Raw genomic sequence first — 26374 nt, forward strand, 5'->3', positions numbered from 1 at the left:
TTTTTATCATATGCTATTTTACATAGCCTTTCATCATATAAACAAACACATTGTAACACCATTATATATTATCATCATCATAATAGCTAGCATTTATATAGTGCTTTAAGGTTTGCAAAGTGTTTCACAAATATCTCCACAAAACTATGGAGAGGGAGAAATAGATGCCATTATTATTCCCATTATACAGATCAAACTGAGAAAACTGAGGCAATCAGAGGTTAAGTGGATTGCTTAGCTTATGTCTCATGCAGAATTTGGACTTGTCTTCCTGATTCTAGGTATAGCACCTTGTACTACCTTGTTTCATTCTATCAGTCTTGAAAAATCCAGGGAGACTGAATGAGTTCAAATTTTCCTCAACAGTATGTTTTGAATCTGCATGAATTTAATTCTCTTGATGCAACTCTTGTCACAATACCAGGCCTAATTGATGCATTCTAGAAAATGGTGATAATCCAGTTCCTTTCTGAGTTGTAGAAAAAAAAAGTATGCATTGCTAAGATGCCACTTGGCTATTTCTATACTCAAACTATAGGACCACCACCAGGGAACATTTATTGAACTTTTAAAAAACAGTAGTTTTCAGTGCAGACATAAGGCCATGTGGAACATTTATACCAATGATATCTAGCCGGTGATCTATGCTGAGAAGTGAGAGAGTTGCCTGAAATGATAGCAAAATAAGTAAATACTGAGTTTGCAAGGTTAGGAGTTAAGATGGTGGGCATTGTAATGAAATTATGGCTTCATTTTTATGCTGGTTCTTATTCAGGTTCTAAGAAAAACAAACCTGAGAAGTCTGTGCCTTCCATGGAAGAGCTGTTCTGCTTTCATGGTGCTGTTAAAATCACTACCCAGACTTCAGTTCTTTACCTCTAATCAGGAAATTTCCCCCACTGTTTGAATAGCCAAAAGGAATAACCCATGACAGAGGGTTCTTCTAGGGGATCATAAAACCAACAATACAACTACTAGGCAGGTCAATTCTGATTCTGTATTTGTTTTATGTGGGAAGTCCTGGGCATCAGAAAAAGGCTGGAGGTGTGCTTTAAATTGTACACTTCCTGATTGAGGGAGGGACAAAGATGTTAAGATAATGGAATAGACTAAAAAAAAAGGAGGTTGAGGTTTGTGACCTAAGAATGGTTTTCAAATATTTTTAGGGTAGATATATATGGTGACCCCAAGGTTTTAGAGAAGCTTTAATCATTAATAATTTTAAATTTTGAAATATATGTACCATGATGTGAGATTTGTACTCAGAAAGACCTGGGTTTGAAACCTGTTTCAAACACTTACTAGCCATGTGACCCTCAGTAAATCATTTAAACTCTCAACTTCAGTTGTCATTTTACATTATAAAAGCACCTAAATCACAGGGTTACTGTGTGAATCAAATAAATTACATATATTTATATATAATATTTATTATGTATAGTATACATAAACATGTATTTGCATATTTGTAATTAAACATTTAGTTACATACATATACATATGTACATATCTGTATGTGTGTGTGTGTGTGTGTGTGTGTGTCTGTGTGTGTTGTTAAGTGGTGTTGAGTGGTTTCCATTGTGTCTAACTCTTCATGACCCCATTTGGGGTTTTCTTGGCAAAGATACTGGAGTGGTTTGCCATTTTCTTCTCCGGTTCATTTTATAGATGAGAAACTCAGGCAAATAGGATTAAGTGACTTACCCAGGGTCATACATCTAGTAAGTGTCTGAGGCTGGATTTGAATTCACAAATAACGAGTCTTCCTGATTCCAAGTTTATTGCCCCATCTACTGAGCCACCTATGTAGTGATTTGCAAACCTTAAAATACTATATAAACTTTAAATATGTACTTTTATTATCTCTTCTAGTGAAAATGAATTAGGAAATGCTATTAGCTGACAAAATAAGAAAATTTGGTTTAATATTATGAAGATCTTTATTACAGAAATTGTTAAGCTTCAGAATGAATTAATAGTATGTTCGTGGGATCTTCTTTTGAAGATTTAAAAAAAAATCTCAGTGATTCATATGAGTACTTTGGATTCTTGATAGGGAATTTATACCATGAATGCTTTTTTCTAAGCCCTATCTATTTCTATAATTGAACAAATATGTAAAATTCCTCATGATTTTAAATGTTTTAGGTAAGTATAAAATTTGTCCCATGATTCTGGTCTATTTTTTGATGGAAATCAGTTGATTAATTATGTTTGGGACCATATAGTACAAAATAGACTTTTGTTTTTGTGGTATATGTTTAATTTAAAAACCACCATAATGGATAGCATTTACATAGTACTTACTATGTTTCAGGCCTGGTACTAAGCACTTTGCAAATATTATCTCATGTGATCCTCACAACAACTCTGGGAGGTAGGTGCTATTAGTATCATCATTATTTTACAATTGAGGAAACTGATGAAAACAGAGATTAAGTGGCTACACGGCTAGTAAGTGTCTTGGATAGGATGTGAACTTAGATCTTCCTGACACCAGGCCCAGCGCTCTATCCACTGCACTACTTAACCATCTGCTTATTACACTATCATATAATTGATAAACTATGCTATATAATTATATAATATAATTTTATTTACATAATATATGTCATTATATAATATACAATGATAAGCTATATTATATCATATAATAATATATGTTACATGAGATTTACAATATATGACATAATATATGTGTTAAATCATATATTATGATATATGGCAATAAAGCATATGATTACATTTATACAATTATACATGCTAAACAACTATATGATTGAATAATAGTTGTTCTTGTGTAATTAAAATTGATCAATAATATCATTATGTTACTACATATTCATATTATTATGTAAATGATCAACAATAGCTACATACCCATCATAAGTTACCGTTAAGCCAGCTACTAGTCTTCTTTCACAGTTGAATGACGGAAGCATGGCTTTCAAAGTGATAGCACAAATATGAGAAATGAAGAATAGTTTGGCAATTCCAAGGGTTTTCAATTTTAATTTTCTAGAAATAAATCCTCCCAAGAAAACTGAAATACTAACTGTAGGCATTGCTATTATTCCTAGAAAGAAGAGAAGAAGAAAAATAATAATTGGGAATATGTAACCACAATTCTTTGGCATATGTTGGGCAATACAGGCATTTTTTTTATTAAAGTCTTCAACTCATTAATGCATTTTCATATTCTTTGAAAGGCTAAGCTTTAATCTGATTGATAATTTCACATAGGAAAGGAAGTCATCTATTCAAATGTAATGACAACAGGCATAGATCATACCTTCCCAATTGACAGGAGAGGATTCTTTCTTTCTTCAAATAAAGGCCATAGCCCCTTTTCATTTCTTGCTAACCTAATGCTCTCTACCTAAAGGCCTTAGCCCACTCTGATATTATTTCTTACTTGAGACCTAAATCGCTTATTTGGAACTATGCCCAAAGGGCTATAAAAATGTGCATACCCTTTGACCCAGCAATACCGTTTCTAGGACTATATCCCAAAGAAATCATAAAAAATGGGGAAAGGACCCACATGTACAAAAATATTTATAGCAGCTCTTTCTGTGGTGGCAAAGAATTAGAAATTGAGGGGATGCCCATCAATTGGGGAATGGCTGAACAAATTATGGTAAATGAATGTGGTGGAATACTATTGTGCTGTAAGAAATGATGAGCAGACAAACTTCAGAAAAACCTGGAAAGACGTGTATGGACTGATGCTGAGTGAAGTGAGCAGAACCAGAAGAATGTTGTTCACAGTAACAGCCACATTGTGCCTTGACTAACTTTGATAGACTTAGCTCTTTTCAGCAATGCAAGGACCTAAGACCTCTCCAAAAGTCTCATGATAGAAAATATTATCCACATCCAGAGAAATAACTATGGAGTCTGAATGCAGACCAAAGCATACGATTTGTTCTTATTTTTTTCTTTTTTCCTTTTTTTGTTTTGTTTTGTTTCTTTCTTGTGATTCCTTCTATTGGTTCTAATTCTTCTTTACAACCTTACTAATTTGAAATATGTTTAATAGGAATGTGTATGTAGAGCCTATATCAGATTGCATACCATCTTGGACATAGAGGAGGAGAGGGAGTGGAAGAAAATTTAAAACTCAAAAGTTTATTGAAGTGAATATTGAAAATTAAAAATAAATTGATGAATTAAAAAATAAGATCTAAATTGTTTGAGTTCACACTAACGGGTCAGTCAGTAAACATACATTTATTAAGCATTTCCTAGGTGCCAGGCACTGTGGTAAGTGCTGAGAATAAAAATATAAGCAGAAACAAAAGCAAACCCTCCCTCAAGGTGCTTACATTTTAATGGTGGATAGAATATGTAAAAGAAATCTGAAATATATTACATATATATTTGATGGTGGTGGAAACACTAACCCAAATTCCTTAAACAAACACATACCATGAGACAAAGGTCCTTACTTGTTTTATACTATATAGTTGAAAACATAATTAATAAATTGATCAATCAACAAACATTTATTAATCATTTACTGTGTGCCAGCCCTGTATTACCCATTGGTATGCCAAGGAAAAGTGAAAACAGATCCTGTCTTCAAGAAGCTTACACTCTAGTGAAAACAACATGTACTTACATAAATACTTCTGAAAGAGATGCAAAATAGATATAAAACCTCATTGAAGAGGATATTACCAACTCGAAGATGGGGAAAGGCTATATGTGACCCTTGAGCTGAATCTTCTGGTTTGCTGGTCTATGTTGGGTGCTTTTGTAGTGTTTTTGTATTTTTTTATCACTGATTTAAAATATACATACATATACATATATATACACATATGTATACACACACATATACAACCAATTAATATTCCAAAATGAGATCAGGAAATTTCCTTTCCATATATCTGAAAGTATTAATAAAAATGACTGCAATGGAACTTCCAGATCACATGACCCAAGATGGTGGATTAGACATTTTCTCTGATCCCCGCAATCTTTCAAAACCTCAAAACAGAAATTATAGACCAAAGATAAAACAACTTCAGCTATTTTCATGGTGTAAGAACCTGGAATCCAAAAGAAGGTTAAAAAAGAAAACAAACAAACCCAAGAACTGATGCTCTCTGACCCTGAGCTCACTCAGCACCCCTCCCTTACTTCCCAAATACCAGCATCAAGGCTGCACTAGGAGACCCAAGGTCTTAACACAGACTTACATCAAAGCCCATCCCTATATTCCTGCCCCCTCCCTCTTTCCAGGACAGTAGAGCCCTTGATCTAGGCTGTGGAAGTTTCCCAGGGCCTCAACAGCCACTTTGGCCATGGCTTTTCAAGAGCTAAAGCCTAGTGTTTGCTGGAACCTGGAAGCACCAATGGTAGGGCCAGGAAAAGCAGCCTTGTCCACATGTAGTCTCTGCTAGTGCCAGGAAAAGCAGACTGAATTGTTGGTGCCAGTTGTGTTGAACTGCCAGTTCTGGGTCAGAAAACTAAGGAACAGAGGGAATGGAATAGGTCACTGGACAGGACATTGTGTAGGTGGGGAGCCATGTGACACTCCACTAAGCCTGAAAGAAGAGCACAGCAAATAGCTGGGGCCAATTTTGACCACCTAAAAGTCAATTGGGCCAGAGACTGATGCTTGTGAAACACAAATTTCCCAGTGTGAAAGGAGGCTGAGACATAAGGTCCAGCCCCCTAAGGGAACTACCAAGAGGCACTGTCCTCTTTGACATCTGCCATAATAGGCATTGTTCTGAGAATGAGGCACAATGGAAAAGGGGAATCCACATGGTAAGTTCTACAAGGCAGTGGCAGAAAGTGCCTAGAGAGCACAGCTTAGAATGGATATCTTGGAAACTTTGACTGTATGAAGATTATAGAGAAAAGAGAGAGACTAGATGATTATAGGGGTGATAAATCAGAGAATGAGGGTCTAGACTCTAGAGTAAACAGAAACTGAAAGAGAAGATGGATAATGAAGAAAATGAAAGAAATACTCTTTGGAAAGGGGCTTAAAATGAAATTAAAAATAAAAAACCAAAAGTAATGAACAGAACTAGCTGAAGGTTTGGAGAGAAAGGTGGGGGGGGGGAACTACTTGACTTAGAAGAAAAAAGAGGGGGAAGAAATATATAACTAGGTAAAAGCAAAACCCTAAAGAGAAAGGGATAACAAATGAGAAAAGATTGGAGGGAGGAGAAGAGAGCCATTGGGAACAGTACCACCTTAAAAAAAAGTTTGAGATAAAGTAACTGAAGATATATAATACTGAGTTTATATCAGAAGAAGGGAAAAATCATAACCTGAAAAAAATTTAAAGATAGTTGGGAGAAAATATAAAACTAACTCTAGAACAGTAATAAACAATTATGCTTCAAATGCCTTTATATCCAAATTCATAAAAGAAATATTTTCTGAGCTTCAGAAATGTATAGACAGTTACACAATAGTTACAGAAGACTCCAATTTCCTATCAGTTTTGGGTAAGTCTAACAGATAAACCAGGGGTAAAATATGGAACTGAAAATTTCTGGAAATAATAGAGTTAAGACTTTTGATGCCCTTTAAATGAGATAGCAAAAAAAATGTATATTTCTTTGCACCACATAGAACTTTTACAAACATTGACCATGTACTAGGGCCCAAAGATATTGTAAACAAATGTAAAAAGGCAGAAATGGCAAACACATACTTTACAGATCACAATGAAATAGAAATAGAAATTGTTTCAGGGACCACGAACAAAAGATACAGACCCAAATGGAGACTTAACAATGAAATCTAAAATAATGATAAGTTCAAAGAACAGATCATAGAAACAATAACTATATAAAAGAAAATGAAATTGATGAAACAATATACTAAAATTTCTTGGAGGTACCTAAAGTAGTCTTTAGGGGAAAACCACATTTTTACAACCATATATAACAAAATAGAAAAATGAGAGAAGATTAATTAACTGAATCTCCATTTAAAAATTAGAAAATCAACAAATAAACCTTAAAAAGCATAAAATGAGATATAGATTAACTATAAACAAAAAAAATCCCATGAATGTGATAAATAAAACTAAAAGCTGGTTCTTTGAAAAGACTAATAAAATTGATAAACCTTTAGCTAATCTGATTAAAAGAAGACAGCAGAAAATCAAATAGACAAAATAGCAAGTGAGCAGGGTGAAATCAAAGCAAAATCAGAAGAAATAAAATGAATTATTAAAGCATATTATGCAAAGTTGTATACTAACATGAGAACATAAGGGAAATAGAGGAATACTTGCAAAAATATAAAATATCCAAGCTACCAGAAGGCCAGATAGAGATCTTAAATAATCTGAACTCAAAAAAGGAAATAGATACAGCTGTAAAGGAACTACCAAAAAAAAAGCCTCCTGGACCTGATAGATTCATAGGAGAATTTTACAAAACTTTTAAACAACAGTTAACATTCATATTTCACAAATTATTCTCAAAAATTGAGAAATAACTCTACCAGAATTCTTTTATGAAACAAACATGGTCTTAAAACCTAAGCAAGGGAAAGATAAAACACAGCAAGAAAATATCATTAATGATCATTGACTCAAAAATTTTAAACAAAATTGTTTCAAACAGGTTCCAACAATTTATCCAAGAAATCATTCATTATGATCAAGTGAGCCTTATATCATTCCATGAATGCAAGGATGGTTTAATGTTAGAAAAAACAATCAATATAACTAATCATTTTAAAAACATTCAAAACCATATGATCATTTCAATAGATGCAGAAAAAGCCTTTGACAAAGTGCAACACTGGTTTTTAGCCTTGATTAATACCCATAGATGGGAGAATGCTATGGATGATGAAGGAGCAAAGGAGATTGAGGAGTAACCAGGAAGGTTGGAGAAGAAGGGGAAGAGAGAGAGAGAGAGAGAGACAGAGACAGAGACAGAGAGACAGAGACAGAGAGAAAAAGAGAGAGACAGAGACAGAGACAGACAGAGACAGACAGAGGCAGATAGAGACAGAGAGACAGACAGAGAGAGACAGAGAGACAGATAGAGACAGAGACAGAGAGAGACAGAAGGACAGAGTCAGACAGAAACATACACATGCAGATAGAGACAGAGACAATGACACACATAGAGGAGTAGAGAGAGACAGAGATACATGCCCACACACACAGATAGTAAGGCACAGGGAGTGAACAGTGTAACCATGATGAGAAAGTATCCAGGAGTTGAGTTGAGGATGATCAACAATGTCATCTATTACTGGGAGTCGAGAAATCTGAGGACTGAGAAAAGGCCATCAGATTTGGCCATGGACAGATCCCCAATAAATTTGAAGAAGGAATTTTTATCTGAGTAATGTGATCAAAAGTCAGATTGCAGATGTTTGAGAAGCAAGTAAGATAAGAGGACATGGAGTCAATAAGTATAGATAGTTTTTTTTTTCCTTTAGAGTTTGTCCATGAAAGGGATAAAAGGTGTAGAACAATAGCTTGAGGAGATGAGAGTGTCTAGTGAGAACTTGGTGGGAATCTCAGGTATGTCTTTAGAGTCTAAGAAAGGAGCTAATTGATAGGGAGATATTGAGAAGTGAACAAGGATGATTATGGAAGCAATTTGCTAGCAAGGATTGGAGATGGGATCATTTTTCAGTTCTTTAAACCAACAACCATTTATTAAGATTTGCTATGTGAAAATCATTATGGTAGGGTTGTAAAATACAACATTTAGATATAACTGAGTCCATGAGTCCATGCCTTGGTGAAACTTACAGTCTACAATGGGAAAGTCTAATACAGATAGCTATAATGCACAATATTATGTAAACAAATAAGGGAAGTATGAAACAAAGTGTTAAATGAGGTCCAAGCTGGGAAATCATTATTGACCAATGAGATAAAGCTTCCTGCAGGAAGTGGCATTTAAGTTGGACTTTAAAGAATCTGTAGGAATTCTACCAAATATTTAAGGAATAACTAATTCCAATACCATAAAACCTATTTGGAAAAATAGGCAAAAGAGTCCTACCAAATTCCTTTTACAACACAAATATGCTGTTAGCATTTAAAACAGGAAGAATGAAAACAGAAAGAGAAAATTATAGACAAATTTTCCTGACAAATATTGATAAAAAATTTTTAAATAAAATACCAGCAAGACTATTACAGCAATATATCACAAAGTTCATGCACTATAAGCAAGTGTGATTTACATTCAATATTAGGTGAGCTATCAGAATAATTAGCTATAATAATAACAAAAACAACAAAAAGAATATAATTATCTCAATAGATGCAGAAAAAAGCTTTTGACAAAATATAATACCCATTCCTATTAAAAAAAGATTGGAAAGGATAGGAATAAATGAAGCTTTCCTTAAAATGATAGTAGCTACCTAAAACTATCAGTAAGCATTATGTGTAATGGGGATAAACCAGAAGCTTTCCCAGTCAGAGTAGGGGTGAAGCCAGGATTCTCATTATCACTTCTATTATTAAATATTGTACTAGAAATGTTAGCTATAGCAATAAGAAAAGAAAAAGAAATTGATGGAATTAGAACAGGCAAAGAGGAAACAAAACTTTCTCTCTTTGCAGATGATATGATAGACAATCCTAGAGAATCAACTTAAAACTTAATGTGAAATAAGTAAGAACTTTTGTAAAGTTTCAGGATATAAAATAAACCCATATAGATCATTCATATTTGTATATATTACCAACAAAATCCAGCAGCAAGAGATAGAAAGAGAAATTCCATTTATATTAACTTCAGACAATATAAAATGCTTGAGAATCTACTTGCCAATACAAACCTTGGATCTCTGGGAAAACAATTACAAAATGCTTTTAGTACAAATGAGGTCAGATCTAAACATTTGGAGAAATATTAATTGCTCATAGATAGGCCAAGCCAATATAATAAAAATGATAACTCTAAATTAATTTACTTATTATGTGCCATATCAATCAAATTACCAAAAATAATAGTTTATAGAGCTAGAAAAAAATAACAAAATTTACCTGGAAGAACAAGAGGTCAGCAATATCAAGGGAATGAATGAAGAAAATGTGATTACCTTTAGCTTTCACTTAGCATTAGCAGATCTCAAACTGTAATATGAAGCAATAATCATCAAAACAATCTGGTACTAAGAAATAGAGTGGTGTATCAATGGAAAAGATTATGTATATACATAGTAGTAAATGACCATAGTAATCTGGTATTTGACAAATCCAAAGATCCAAGATTTTGGGAAAAGAAATCATTATTTGACAAAAATTGCTGGGAAAAATTGCTTTCCAATTTGGCAGAAACTAAGTATAGACCAACATCTCATACCATATACTAAGATAAGGTCAAAATGGGTACATGACTTAGCCATAAAGGGTGAAATCATAAGCAAATTAAGGAAGCATGGAATAGTTTACATGTCAGATCTATAAATAAGAGAAGAATTTATGACCAGATGAGCTAGAGAGCATTACAATATATAAAATGGATAATTTTGATCACATTTAATTAAATAGTATTTTCACAAATAAACCAATGAAGCCAAGATTAGGAAGAAAGCAGTAAAATGGGAAAAAAAATTTATAGCAGATTTCTTTGAAAAGGCCTCATCTCTCAAATATATAGAAAACTATGTCAAATATAAGAATACAAGTCATTCCCCAACTGATAGTCAAAAGATATTAATAGGCAGTTTTCAGAAGAAGAAATTAAAGCTATCCATAGTCATATAAATAAATACTCTAAATCACTATTAATTAGAGAAATGCAAATTCAAGCAGCTCTGAGATACCACCTCACACTTGTCAGCTTGGCTAATGTGATAGAAAAGGAAAATGACAAATGTTGGAGCAAATGTGGAAAAATTGAGATTCTAATGCGCTATTGGTGGAGTTGTGAACTGATCCAACAATTCTGGAGAGCAATTTGGAACTATGCCCAAAGGGCTCTCAAACTGTGCATACACTTTAATGCAACACTACCACTCACATATTAAAAAAAGAAAAAGGAGCTATATGTACAAAAATATTTATAGCAGCTCTTTTTGTGGTGGCAAAGAATTGGAAATTGAGGGGATACCTATCAATTGGGGAATGGCTGAACATGTTGTGGTATATGATTTTGATGGAATACTATTGTGTTATGAGAAATGACAAGCAGAATGGTTTCAGAAAAATCTGGAAAGATTTACATGAACTGATGCAAAGTGAAGTGAGCAGAACCAGGAGAACATTGTACATAGTAACAGCAACATTGTACTGTGATCAACTATGAAGGAGTTGGCTTTCTCAGCAATACAATGGTCCTAGATAATTCTAAAAGATTTATAATGAAAAATACTATCCTCCAGAGAAAGAACTGATGGAGCCTGAATGCAAATTTAAGCATACTTTTAAAAGTTTCTTTTTTATTCTTTTTTTTGTTTGCATTTTTTGGCAACATGGCTAATATAGAAATATTTTGGATGGCAGCACATGTATAATCTACATCAAATTGCTTTGCCTTTTCAAAGGGCGGGGGAGAAGAAAGAGACAGAGAGAATTTGGAACTCAGAATTTTAAAAAGCAAATGTTAAAATTTTTTGTTTACATAAAATTGAGAAAAAATAAAAATTAAATATCAAAAAGAACATTAAAACAAAATATCAGTACAAATTTAATACATTTAGAGGAGGATAAGAGGATATTACAAGTATAGGAAAAACTAGGGCAAAGGTATAGATGCAGAGCTATGCAAGAAGTTTTAGTTAAGAATAATACATTTTAGTTGGAACATGAACTTTTGAGAGGGTAGTAATGTGAAATAAGGTTAAGAGATAGGATGGTGCCAGCTTTAGGAGGACCTTGAATATGGAGTAAATAATTTAAAATTTTACTTAATCTTCAATGGTTCACTCTAAATGATATAGTAAAATCAAATAGTCAGACTTACCAAGTAAAAGGTTCAATTTAGACATTGACTGGTCAAAGTGCTGTTCTAAATATTTTGACAGATAAGTAATATAGCCAATAAAGCTACTAAAGGTAAACAATGATGAAATCAAGTAGATCAAGTACATCCAGTTACTAAGGATACATTTCAAGGAGAGGAAAAAACCTAGGAGAAAAAATAAGAGACTTTGTTGGTAAAGATAATTCAGCATATTCAGGAAATAGCTCTCTTAGTAGACTTGGGTATAAAACAATCATAGAATCACAGAATGCTTCAGTTAGAAAATACGCCAATGCAATCTCATTTTTACTGATGACAATATTGAGGCTCAGAAAGATGATAGTTTGCCCAAGGTCACAGTATTAGCTAATGGCCTGATTATTTCTGATTTGCTCCAGAGAGAATAATTTCATTGTTCTTTCTGCTATAGGATAGTGTATCCTTAGATATTTCTGTCATTCTTCGGGGGTATTTATCAGGATAGCACCAATGTATTGGTAATTATACCAGTTTACTTCTTCAATATTTCAATGCATCTATAATCATATCAGTCTTGATACTCTTGCCATTGATAGAGTGCTATTGGGTGGATTGGAGGGGCTTTCTCATTCTGTGAGCTTCTGGCCATGTTGTTCTATAGCAACTCCCAAAAAGATCCAGCCAATGTATTGCTGGTTTGTCTTTGGTTCATTTTCTGTTTTATGGATCTTAGTGCAGCATTTTGGCTTTTCATGTGTTATTTCTTGTGCCCAACATACAACCAATTCTTCTTATTTTGGAGCTATATATTTCCATGGTAATATACTTTTTTCACTTTTTATGATTGGAAATATATTATGGACCAATTATACCTATTATAGAATGATTCATTGTCCTATGTTCACCCACTCTTATGTCAATGAACAGCCAGATGTCTTTAGTTCCTTTTGCAGACAAGGTGTAACAGCACAAAATCCTTGGCAAAGAATACAGTTGTCCAGTGTACGTGTGTGTGTGTGTGTGTCTGTGTGTGTGTGTGTGTGTGTGTGTGTGTTGGGGGGAAGATGAGGGAAAGAAGTAGGAGGAGTGGGGCAATACATTGGACCATTATAATTGGAACATAGTACAAAGAGTATGGGAACTATTTTTTTAAAGCTATTGATGTTTGGGGGAATTAGTGGGGAAAAGAATGATGATGTAACTAAATGAACTTTGTCTGTGTCTAATTCTACCCCAGACTATGGTCAGAAAAATTAGAGGTTAAAATTAAGCCAAATTGTAACCAGGAACATGTTATCATTGTCCTTAGATTGGGAGTCAGAGGACCTGAGTTTGAATCCAAATGCTATATGTCACCTTGGGCAAGTTATTTTATTCTTTGGATCCCTAGTTTTCTAAACTACAAAATTATGGGGCAGGACTAGATGATCTTTCCACTCTAAATCCTATGATCCAATGAATAGATAATATTCTTTACACATATTAAACAAAAAATGTCTGTCTTGGCTTTAACAAATTGACACAAAATATTTATTTCTGCACATACTAGAGGACACAGGGTAAATCTCTTATTAGCATCGAAAGAAAATTGTTGACTGTGAGATAAAATTTCTCTGAAATTTTGTTCAATTTACTCTAGCATAAGAAGATGTGGGTTTTAGTCCTGGCTTTATCACTAATTCTGTATGCCTTTGGAGAAACCATTTAATTTGGGTCTCAGTTTTCTCATTTGTTAAATAAAAAGGTTGTACTAGATGATCTTTAACTTACTTTCAGCTCTAAGATTGCATTTTCTCTCTTTCTCTCTGTGGATTGCACTTTTAATGTGAGAGATGAAAAAAAAACAACTATCCTACCATTCAGTGAAAATTCAAATTTTCCTTCTTTCCTCCCTCCTATCACATACACATGGACACCAATTTGCTTTCATTAATTTGCATAGACAAATAAAAGTTAGTTCTAAATGTTAAATATTCACCTGTCAAATTTTTAGACTCCTTTGTTTGCACCGGATTTTTACAATTTGTCCTCCGGCTTCTATTTTCTTTGGTACTAGATATATCCAAAGATGCAGAGATTTTCCTTTTGTTTGTTGGTTTCTCCAGACTCTTAGGAATGAAAAAGAATGGTATACCAGCAGCAATACTAAGGATTCCCACTATGAGAAAGCCAAGCCACCAAGCACCAACCCAACGGGAATCAATTGGCTTTATTGTTATAGTACCTATAACAAAATAATTTTTAAAAATTCACAATGCAAACATGTCATTTTAAGAATTGTTACCATTTTCTTTCACTGAAATTTAAATAATCCCATTTATCTTTATCTAATGAGAAAACTCAATCAAATAAGAAAAATTCATGTGAATAATAATACAAAATGCAATTAAATCAATGAAAAATATTAATTCTAGTAAAACTTCATATATCAAAACTATATGGGAAAAGAAATGAATAATTCTATTCATTAGATTCAATTCAATAAGATACAGTGCAGCAAACATGTATTGAGTACCTGGTATGTTCTGAAGACTGTGCTACGGTAACAAATTAACAAAGATGAAATAAGGCCCAGATCCTGTCTTCAACTGTTTGAGGTTCAGGATTGTGTGAGGCTAAACAGTTAATTCCAAGTGGAGTTGTATAAATCCCAAATAATGGCATAGAATTATACATTCTTCAAAATGAAATATACCTCTAAAATATAATCTAACTAATTAAATAATAACACATTGACATACTTCTTCAGAAATGTAGTGTGGCATAGTAAATTTGAAGACTAGAAGACAAGAAAGTTATTCTTAAGACTTGATTAACCCAGGGGGCTAAGGCTCAAGTCATATCTTCATTGATGCAATTTCCAGATGCCTTTTGCCTAAACAAATGTGGCTTCCTGACTACTTCAGGACATAAAAGACCTAGCTATATGGAGCCAATACCCTTTAGACTTTGCAGATGTCTCAAGGCCCAGTGGGTCACTTTATCCAGCCCTGCCAATCAGATACATTTCTTCAAGTAGGTGAAGGGAACCCATGTTTACCCAGGCTATGTGCTATCTTATTTTCATTGAATATTCTTTCTATTTTCTGGCTAAGTAAACTTACTTTTGTTAAGTGTTGAATGACTAACTAGTTCATCCTTAATAACCTTAATGAAGAGATGACTAGAATGAATTAGGCTCAGCTTACTACATTGCTTTTCTCTTTCAGGTTTATAGCTAGGTGGCAAAGTGGTTAGAATGTCAGTGGATAGAATACTCATCTTCCTGAATTCAAATCTAGCCTCTGACACTTACTATTTATCTGACACTGGCAATTCACTTAACCCTGTTTTCTTCAGTTCCTCATCTGAAAAATGAGCTGGAGAAGGAGATGACAAACCACTCTAGATTTTTACTAAGAAACCCTAAATGAGATCATGAAGAGCTGGACATGATTGAAATGACTGAACAATAACAAACACTATTGGATTTATTTACCTAGAATTAAATTATTTATAGAGATAAGATTTTTTGCTAATAACACTGGAGCAATCATAAGAATTTCAGAGCCACAGAGGACCCTAGAGATCATCTAGTTCAACTCCCTAGGTCTTAGAGGAAACTGAAACTCAGTGGCTGACTTACCCAAGTTGATATACATAATGGTAGGTGTTGGGGTATTTTTCAGTCCACAGTTAAATGCTCTTTTTTCCCACCAGGGTAGAAAGTGAAGCAAAATTTCTTAAATATAATGATCATCAATAGATTATTATCCATCATGTTATATGTTTAACCTTGTATCAGGAACTAGGGAAGAATCGGGATTATGAAGGACACTAATTGGCTCTGGAATGCCAACTTGATACCATACCATACCAATTTGAAGATTGGCTCACCTTATGGCAGGCAGACATGTTCAGTTTTGCTTCACTTACTTATTATTGTGACAAAGAACTCTTAATGGCCATGAAACCTCTGATAGATTCTACCAAGCTAAAAATCTTCCAGTGAAGTTGAAGGACTATTTTGCTGCTTTCCAAGGACCAGCTTCACAGAAAAATAGTCATCAGCTAATTATTTTTGTAGCAGCTACATTATAGTATCCATGAAGGGCCAATATTTTAATTCATCTTTGTATCTTCCCCATTGTTTAGTATTCTGTACACAGTAGTTGCTTAAGAATATTTGTTGAATTTAATGAATTTAATTGAATGAGCTTGGAGTTAGAAATCAGGTGATCTGGATCTTTGATCAACTTAATCACTAATGAACAATTTGTCTTAACCTATAGCTAAAACAACTTGAACAGTGGTTGGTGATAAATTTTTGAGGGGTGGTGTATTTGTTTATAGAGTAACAAAAAAACAAGCTAAATGGCTTTTGAAATAGAAAATAAATTTTTTGGGGGTGAATCCAACTATCCATGGGAAATTTTTGAGTTCTGCTATCCTGAAGTCAGCAGACACAGGGGAATGTTCATCAACAAGCTTATACTTGTCTAAGATTTTATATTCAGCTGTTTTTAACAGTGATCTAGGGAACTCAGTCTCAAAAGCAACCTTCCTAAGGTTGTTATGCAGAGGCACCCCATGGAACCTCTCTACAAGGAAAGCCTAGACTGTGACCTTTGGGAGGGAGGTTCTGCTCAAAGGATTCTGGCTGTCAATCCTGAGCATGAGGAGTTGGTCAGGAGTGATCACTACACAGGATAAATAGAAATTTTGCTACAGATCATTATGAATGAAGTGGTTACATAAAGAGTCCCAGAAGGAGCAGATATACAAATAATTCTAGCTATATAGCACTTTGGAGATGTCTCCTGTGTTTTCCTTTGACCTATGGAGGCTATTCTCCACAGTAACTCTAAAAATAAGAAATACAAATGTATCAGATCCAATTATTCAGATCCAGACATTAGTTAACCAGAAAAAACACAGAAAGTGTATTAAGTGATAAAAATTATCAAAACAGTTTTAGTTTCCCAATGTGGACACATCTTTCAGTTTGCATAAGGTGAAATTGTTCAAACTACTTCCAAGTGAAGTGCAATATTCAGGGCATCTTGTCAAATGCCAAATTAATAACTTTATATTGATTTTTACTTTCATATAGCATTCTTTCAAAAGAATGGTTTATTCCAACAAATGCCTGTTGGATTTAGGATAGGAGAAATTGTCCAAATTAGTTATTGGATCACATATAAAAAGCATTCAAATGATTATTGGAATGTGTTAATTTCAATTGGTTTTGTTAGAATTATATAAACAACACCAAACATATTCTTGTTCCTGATTGTCATGGTTTACCAATTTGTAAAATAGGAAAAATATAATATTCTATATCACAATACTGTTAGATGGGATGAGAAAATAAATTCCTCAGAATAATGATGAACAATGAATAAAATTCTACAAATATTGGTTTGATCTTGTACTTACTTAGGTCTACATATCCAATGTCCACATACAGTTTTATACATAATGATGCCAGAAGAAAACCTGTTGCTAGGCCAATCACTGCCAATGAATGCAAAATGCCTGAAAACATTACAAAATAATTAAATCATTATCAAAAAAACATGATTTCACTGTGTCATTAACACATTAATTCTTTTTGTAAACAAAACATGATATGATCATCCACTGAAGAAATAGCTGTCTTTAAAACAATTCCTTTTTTTGGAGGGGGGACAGAAACTCATTATTTGCCAAAAACTGTGGGAAAACTGCAAAACAGTATGGCAGAAATTAGGTATAGATCAACATTTCACATTGTATACCAAAATAAGTTCAAAATGGGCACATGATGTAGACATAAAGGGTGAAACCATAAGCAAATTAGGAAAGCATGGAATAGTTTACCTGTCAGACCTATGGGTAAGAGAAAAATTTAGGACCAAACAAGATATAGAGAGCATCACAAAATGTAAGATGGGTAATTTTAATTCTGTGAAGTTAAAAAAAAGTTTTACACAAACAAAACCAATGCAACCAAAATTAGAAGGAAAGCAGAAAACTGGGGGAAAAATTTACAGCAAGCATCTCTGATAAAGGCTTTCTTCTCAAATATATACAGAACAGAGTCATATTTATAGGAATACAAATCATTTCCCAATTGATAAGTGATCAAAGGATATGAACAGGAGTTTTCAGACAAAGAAATCAAAGCTAGCTATAGTGATAAGAAAAAAATGTCCTAAATCACTATTGTGTAGAGACATGTACATTAAAACAACTCTGAGGCAACATTTCACACATATCAATTTGGCTAATATGACAGAAAAGAAAAATGATAAATGTTGCAGGGGGTGTAAGAAAACTGGGATACTAATGCACCATTGGTGGAGGTGGGAATTGATCCAACTATTCTGGAGAGCAATTCAGTATTATGTCCAAAGGGCTATACACTGTGTATACCCTTTGATCCAGCAATACCACTAGGTCTGTATCCCTAAAAGATAAAATAAAAAGGAAAAAGAACCTATATTTGTACAAAAATATTTATAGTAGCTCTTTTTCTAGTGGTTAAGAATTTTAAATTGAAGGAATACCTATCAAATGGGGAAGGGTTAACATGTTATGGTATATGATTGTAATGGAATATTATTGGGCTATAAGAAATGATGAGAGGGATAATTTCAGAAGACTTATGTGAACTGATATAGAATGAAATGAGCAGGAGAATATTATACATGGTAACAGCAGTATTGTGGGATGAAGAACTGGGAATGACTTAGTTATTCTCAGCAATATAATGATCCAAAACAATCTCAAAGGACTCATGATGAAAAATGTTATCTGCTTTCAGAAAAAGAACTGATAACATATTAATACAGACTGAAGCATACTTTTTCTTCCTTCCTTCCTTTCTTCCTTCCTTCTTTCCTTCCTTCCTTCTTTCTTCATTCTTTTTCTCCCTCCCTCCCTTCCTTCTGTCCTTCCTTCCTTTCTTCTTTCCTTTCTTCTTTCCTTCCTTCCTTCCTTCCCTCCTTTCTTCTTTCTTTCTTCATTCTTTTTCTCCCCCTCCCTTCCTTCCTTCCTTCCTTCCTTCCTTCCTTCCTTCCTTCCTTCCTTCCTTCCTTCCTTCCTTCCTTCCTTCCTTCTTGCCTTCCTTCCTTCCTTCTTTCCTTCCTTCCTTCCTTCTTTCCTTCCTTCCTTCCAGTATTCTTTTACAAAATGACTAATATGGAAATGTTTTACATGACTGCACATGTATAACCTATATCAGATAGCTTAACATCTCAAGGAGGGGCAGGGAAGAAGGGTAGAATTTAGGACTCAAAACTTTAAAAAATGTTAAAATTGATTTTAAATGTATTTGGGAGAAAATAAAATATTATTTAAAAATAATTCCTTTTTCATCAAAAGAACATATTGATGGAATATTATTATAAGGGTAATCAAGGCAGAACATATTTGAAACAGTGATTACAGCTACACATTCTAATTCTACAATTATAACTCTCCCAACCCACTTACTGGTGGAAGAATATGCTTGTGTTATTTAGTCTCTGGATGATGATGTGAACACAAGAGATGAAAAAGACATGGGAGGGTATATTAAAAGGCCATTTCAATCATGAGGACACTATATTCATCTCATGTCTTGGGTCACATAGTCTTTAGGAAGTAGTGAGTTCAGGGACAAGTTTACAACAGTAAATAGCAGAGACAATTAGTTCTCAATGGGCAGAGCCATCTATAAACAAACTGTGTAAGGGTATGCTTTAATAAATGTCAAGTTGAGGGTGAGATCCTGCATTTGTCATCAAAGTTCTAGGAGATGCTGGAAGATGACTGTCAGAAGTTTGGGCAAGAAGGTTGAAGCTTAGTTCCTTAACATGGGAGGTCTTTTTCATCTAGGGAGCTAGGGTCAATGTTACAATTTCCTTAGGGTTGTATCTAGATTATAGAAACAAAGGATAAAAAGTTGGCTTTAAGTTCCTTATAAGCCAAAGGCCAAGGACAAAAGTCTTTAGCTAGGAAGAGCAGGGGAAAGAAAGGCAAGATGAAGGAGATTTAAAGTTTTCTCCTTTAGTCTTGGGACTTCATAGCCATATCTACAGTTGGAGAAAGGCTATCAGCCCAATCAAACTGAATCTCTATCAGTTAAAAACTCAAGACTATACTCAATGTCCAGCCCATATTAGATGAGCTTGCTGAACTGAGATAAAACAAGAAGATGGGTCAGGGAAGAAGGTGAGGTAGGATTAAAAAAGAATATGCTTTTTTTCCAGTTGTGCATATAGGAAAAAAATTGATAATTATACCTCTTACAATTTTGTTCTTCTTATTTTAACCACCTAAATGTTTCTTCATCTTGTTTGGTAGTAAAATCATACAAATATTTCTCACTATTCTCTACAAAAGTTTTCATGTGATATTTTTAGGGATCAGGCTTTAGGGATTAGAGTAAGATGAGTCTTTTCCAAGGTGAGACTGAAGTGAGCTAATCACAGAGTCATCTGCCCCTGGAAGACAGGAATAGAGTCAAAGGATTCAATGTGGCCAAGGATCACAAATGTACATTACCTATGTAAAAAGCAGAATGTCCTTCATTAGCAAAATTATCAATGTATGTGATTCCCAGGGGTGTAATTGGACTTTCCCCAATCCCACGTAACATGTTTCCCATCAGCACGTATATCCACATGGGTAAAGCAGATTCATTTTTGCAACCTTTGAACATAAGAAGTTTGGTTTGTTAGTATAATATATTTATGCACCTATGTTATTGTTCTACCTGAACATGTTTATATATCTTTAATTTGACCTTAATTTTATTAGTCCAATTAGTTGTCAGATATATTTTTCATAGTCAACTAAATAATTTACCTGGGGAGAAAGAAATACATCTATCCTTGAAACATTTTCTTAAATATTTTCTTTTGTATTAATGATCATTCATGCTTACCTGACTCTAATAGTACAGATGATTTGTTATTGCTAGTTGAATTGAGATCAGTTGAGCAAGGAGTGTAGATGGCTGTTGAGTTCTCAAGGGGCTTACCATTTAATGTTGAGTCATACTTGTAACTATAATAATATAATTGAAATATTAAAGAAAGCATTGCCAAATAAGTTATTCCTATTTTATATGCCATCATCCTATTGACCAATTTTATAATGCACTATTTTCAAATGAATAATGGTGGATAATAATGCTTTAGGAATGCCTTCCAGGAATAACAATATGATCTTTCCCAAGTAGAACCAGCAACCAAAGACTAAAAGAAATCCTTAAATACCACGAAGGGGAAGTTTCATTTCTGTTGTGTTTGTGTGTGCATATGCATATTCCATTTGGCGTATATGAAGATGGGGCCAAAGATGTGGATCCTCATTGCTTATTATAGGAATATGTTAGTTATTAATCTATGCATTAAACTGATCAGAAAGGCAAATCATAGTCATTTAGCATCAGGGGAGCAAAACAGTTGTCCTAGCTGGATTCCACAAATAATCAGAAGATGGAAAACCATAGAAAGTAAAGGAAAAGTACCCAACACAAGTACACAAGTACAATTTGCTTTACATGATGTAGGTCAATTAGACATAATGCCTTCTGCCCAAGAGTTGAGGGAAAGAGGCATTCAGAGTGTCAGCTAGAGTGATTAATGAATATTTGACTCAGTTAACCAACACATTTATTAATGCCTACTATATGTCAGGTACAGGGAACACAGAGTAAAAATGAAACAATTCATGTCCTCAAGCATTTTACATTCTGTTAGGGGAGGCAACATATACAACTAAGTATACAAAAATATACACAAACTATATATAAAGTAATAGTGAAGTGAGAGAGTAAGGCACTAGTTGCTTGAATTCAACCAATTCTCTTCATTTAACAAACATATGTTTGACTTCTCTTCCCACAATTAGGGTCTATGAGAGAAGCTGGGATGGCAGTGAGTTGGTGGTGTGTACACATCTTATGCTTTTCTTATAGAACTAAGTCTGCTATCAACAAATGTTATATTTATACTGATTATTTCTGGTCCTTGAAATCCTGAAGCAGAGTAACAGGTTTATCCTGATTTTGGCAATGTCATAACTACCTCCTCTAAAACAATACCCAATTCTCTTTAATTCAAGACAACTTTTGACTGAACGTTTCACCCAGGGTAAGATCTCTCTCTCTCTCTCTCTCTCTCACTCTCTCTCTCTCTCTCTCTCTCTCTCTAACCATACACATATTTGTTTGTGTGTTTATGTACACATGTATTCATGCATACATCTACATGTGCATACTTTGAAACCATGTCCTATAGTCTTTAAAGACAGACACTGTAATTTTCTTTGATAAATAGTTGTGGTTGATTGAGTAATTGATTGACTTACAGAGCCACTAATTCCCTTTGCTAAGGAAATATATGTTTTGCCAATAGGAGAATATTTTTCAAATTGTGGTATCTCACTCACTAAGGCTTCATAAGGTACAGTAATCTCTACCTATTGTAATTCTTCATTTAAAAGCATTCCCCAAAATCTACATTGAAGAAAATGTGAAACTGTTACCACACATGTTTCTGTTAATTTCACACATAGAATGTTAGAGATGGCAGTAATCTTAGAGATTATCCAATTACCTCATCCATGTTGCCCTTTCTTTCTTATACAAGTGAAATATTCATTTGGTTAATTGCCAATTAAATTCCTCAACTAATGCTTTTTCTCCTTACTCAAAAGCTAAATTCTACTGGTTTCTATGGAATCCATAAAAACAGACATGAAATGTATATTAAATGAAAATTTATAAGTTTTCATTCACTTTCCTGTCATTTCTCAAACCTTTTCAGTTGTTGTTCATGACCCTAAATAGGATGTAAAAATAGCTGTCATCTATACTAATGTATGAGGAAAGTTTACCCCATATTTTCATAAACTTAGAGAACTTTCTGAGAGAGAAATTGTTTTGTAACAAGTCTGAAGATTTGGCATTCTGCTATATTTAAAAATGATTATTGCTTAATACTTAGGGCAGTAAAATGAACTGGAGAAGGAAATGACAAACCACTCCAGCATCTTTTCCAAGAAAACCACAAATGGGGTCATGTAAAGTCAGACATGATTGAAACAACTGAACAACAATAACAACAATTGTTAAATACTTACTGTTCCATGAAGAAGTGAGGTGATGCAGTTAAAATACTTCCAATTCCCATAATTAAACACCCAGTTCCAATTATCCGTGGAATGTGTGATTTGGCTCCAAAATGACTTACCAGCGTTATCACCAGTAAATTGCCTAGAAGAAGAAAAAATGCATTTCATTATAATTTAATTCTCCAAGTACAGTATGACTTGATCACTTCTTATGTGAGGCCATTGTATTTGGCAGCTACAGGGGGAATGAAAAATTAAGTATTAAATGTATCATTTCTGCTGGGGCAGGTAGGTGGCCCAGTGGATAGAGCACCAGTCCTGGATTCAGGAGGACCTAAGTTCAAATCCTGCCTCAGACACATAACACTTACTAGCTGTGTTACCCTGGGCAAGTCACTTAACCCCATTGCTTACCCCACCCAAAAAGTATCATTTCTGTTCTCAAGAAACTTAGAATCTGAGAACACCAAATGAACATATATGAAATGGAAAACTTGGTTAATTGTGTGGTCCTAAGTAAAATAATAATAGTACAATAGAATCCAAATAAGGGAAAGATAATTAAGAAGTATTCATGGAGGAGGTTAAACTTAAGCTGAGTCTTGAAAGTATAATAGGTTTTATTTGGAGAGAAACGAGGAAAGAAAACCAGCAAAGGCTCATGAAAAGGATGATAACGAACATGACATGTTATTCATGATGACCAAATGATTTAGCTGACTGGGAATGAGCAAGCTATTCCAAAACAACATCTAGCTCATGTCTAAGGATAGACTAATATACTTGGTAAGTTTATTACAGAAAAATCCACAGGATTAGTAGCACCAAAGTAGAAGGAAAGTGTAGTTGAGATGAAAAAAAAAATGCCCAAATGGGACAATCTATTGAAAGAGCTCATTTAATCTTTAGAATACAAACAAATCCTTTCAAGGAATCTGATAGCTATTGAAGCTATTGCTAACTCCTTTACAGGGTAGAATAGTTTCCTTGAAGTAAGAAAAATAACCAGAAGAAAAATTTTAAAAGGACAAAAAAAGCTTTTAACCATTGCCATGAAGAAAAAATGCTAATTACAGATCAGGAATTACAAAGGTACTGAATATTGGGGTACTGAATATTGCAATAAGGAAAGTAATTTCTCCCAGTTAAACTCACATTTGTATTCATGGCTATACAAATAAAAATATCTTCAGAAGTTCAAGGAAGCTTAAAATCTGAGCATAGTCATCATACTGTGAAACATACACACACACACACACACACACACACACACACACATATTAGGTATCTTTTTTGTATCCAATGTTCCTGGAGTCTTTATCCCTATTAAGAAAATGATGGATTCTAATAAGTATGTTGGTTTACTGAGAAGTAGAATTGTTTAAAAAAAATCACAGAGATGCCCAAATGGAAATGGAATACTGCAACATGACTTTTCACCATGTCACACATCATGTAAGGTTACAATATTTATCTAAGAGATTGTAAATAAACAGTTTTCAATGGACTAGGAATTCATATGATTTATACTCATTTGAAAAACTATGAGCTATAATCAAGACCAGGTTTAGAAAAATGGACTGTTTATCAAAAGTATGCCTGATATCTAATATAATAAAAGTATAGTTTTCTGATGAAGAATTTAAGAATATATGATACAATCACAAAACCAAATCATGAAAAATAAGTGATTAATAAAAAGGTAGAGCATATTGCATGCTAAAACTTTTTTTAAAAGATATAAGAAAACTTTTAAAGATTTATTTTGTAAGACAAGAAGTTAATTTACCTTGTTCCAAATAATTCACACAGCAGTTTTATTCTGAACCTTGAGAAGCTCACATTCTATTGTATCATCAATGTATCACTGACAGAAATAGGAAATATAGGAAGAAGAATGAATAACTGATTTTGTTGAGAAATTTACATTTAGTGTATGAGTTTTTGATTAAACATTTTGAGTTTCAGGTAGAATGAGACACTGAAATAGAGATGTACAGGTGGTGATTGTAATATGGACATGGAAATCAAATGTTATCAAGATTTGTGAAGCAGTCAATATCTAAAGCCTTTTGGAATAAGTAAGTTTTCTAATGAAGGTAGAATAGTAAAGAACTGAAGAGGAAAACCTGTAGTTAAAATACAGGGGAAAGAAATGAAGTAGACCATAAAAATATTGTTAGGGAGACAGGAAGAAAACCAGGGTATTATAAATTCCTAGAATTCTGGAGCTGGAAGTCACTTCACATATCATCTAGTCTAACCACTCTATTTTATAGATGAAGAAACTCAACAGAGGTTAAATACTACTTGAAGTCACAGAACTTCTTCTTGGCAAAAACTTGACTAGAACCTAGATCTCTTGATCACCAGTGACATAGTCACCCTACCATACAACTAGTTATGTTTTAGGAATGAGTTAACTTCTCAGCAATGCCAAATATATGACAAAAGTTAAACAGTATGAATATATATGTAAGGGACTCTCACTTGGCAGAGGTTTAAATCTGATTCTGTGAAGAGCAATTGTTGAGTTAAATCTACCTTGACAATCCTATGGAGGATAGGTCTACTTACAAGTTCTAGTGGATAAAGGTAGTGAGTTATGTTTGACTCAGAGTTTTGAGATAGTTGCTCATTTTTATATGGCAAGTAGTAGAAAAAACATTAGAGTGCTTGGAAAATATAATCTGCTTCAGTGATCTGAATATGAAGAATTAAAGAACTTTTAGTTTAATAACTGGGGAAATAATAATTAATAATAGCTTGTATAGTGTTTCAAGGTTTGCAAAGCACTTTATAAATACCTCATTTTATTCTTACAACCATCCTAGAAGGTAGGTGCTATAATTGTCTCCATTTTACAGATGAGGAAATTAAGACCAACAAAAGTTAAGTACTTTGCCCAGGGTCATATTGCTGGTAAGAGTGAGGCCAGGTTTAAACGCAGACCTTCCTAATTCCAGGTTCAGTACACTTTCTATGGCACCATTTAGCTACATTGGTCTATGATTTTGTGATAAATATAGTTTGCCTGATTACAGACAAAGAATAAGAATTTGATTACTAACAGAAACATAAGGTGAGATCATTCACAGAGAGACCTAGCTGATGTAGCAATAAAGGTTAATAGAAAGAGAGAGAGAGAGAGAGAGAGAGAGAGAGAGAGAGAGAGAGAGAGAGAGAGAGAGGTTTCAAAGAGAGACTCTCTATGCACTGATATTTGTGGCTGAGCAATTAGTTGGACAATGAGAAGCTGGGGTATTCCCTGTGCCATCTGATGTTGAGAGAATAAGAAAAAAAATAGAGATTTTATAGCTGATTTAGAACCACAGATTTGGAAGAGACTAACATTTCCTTTCCAACCTGAATAAGAATTC

General features: G+C 33.8%; 1 protein-coding gene across 3 annotated transcripts in view; it reads right to left on the reverse strand.

The window, feature by feature from the left end:
• Window positions 1–26374, reverse strand: part of LOC114025343 (solute carrier organic anion transporter family member 1B1-like) — an 87335-nt gene that overhangs the window by 28805 nt on the left and 32156 nt on the right. For all 3 annotated transcript variants that reach the window (XM_027838761.1, XM_027838762.1, XM_027838763.1), the window contains 7 exons: window positions 23004–23136; window positions 20800–20921; window positions 20418–20564; window positions 17325–17423; window positions 13885–14130; window positions 11928–12092; window positions 2881–3076 (listed from right to left, as the gene is read on the reverse strand). In XM_027838761.1, coding sequence (XP_027694562.1) covers window positions 2881–3076; window positions 11928–12092; window positions 13885–14130; window positions 17325–17423; window positions 20418–20564; window positions 20800–20921; window positions 23004–23136 — 1108 coding nt within the window. The remainder of the gene's footprint in view (window positions 1–2880; window positions 3077–11927; window positions 12093–13884; window positions 14131–17324; window positions 17424–20417; window positions 20565–20799; window positions 20922–23003; window positions 23137–26374) is intronic.

Source organism: Vombatus ursinus, unplaced genomic scaffold (genome assembly GCF_900497805.2).
Source record: "Vombatus ursinus unplaced genomic scaffold, bare-nosed wombat genome assembly UNPS02014830.1, whole genome shotgun sequence".
In the NCBI taxonomy this organism is placed as follows: domain Eukaryota; kingdom Metazoa; phylum Chordata; class Mammalia; order Diprotodontia; family Vombatidae; genus Vombatus; species Vombatus ursinus.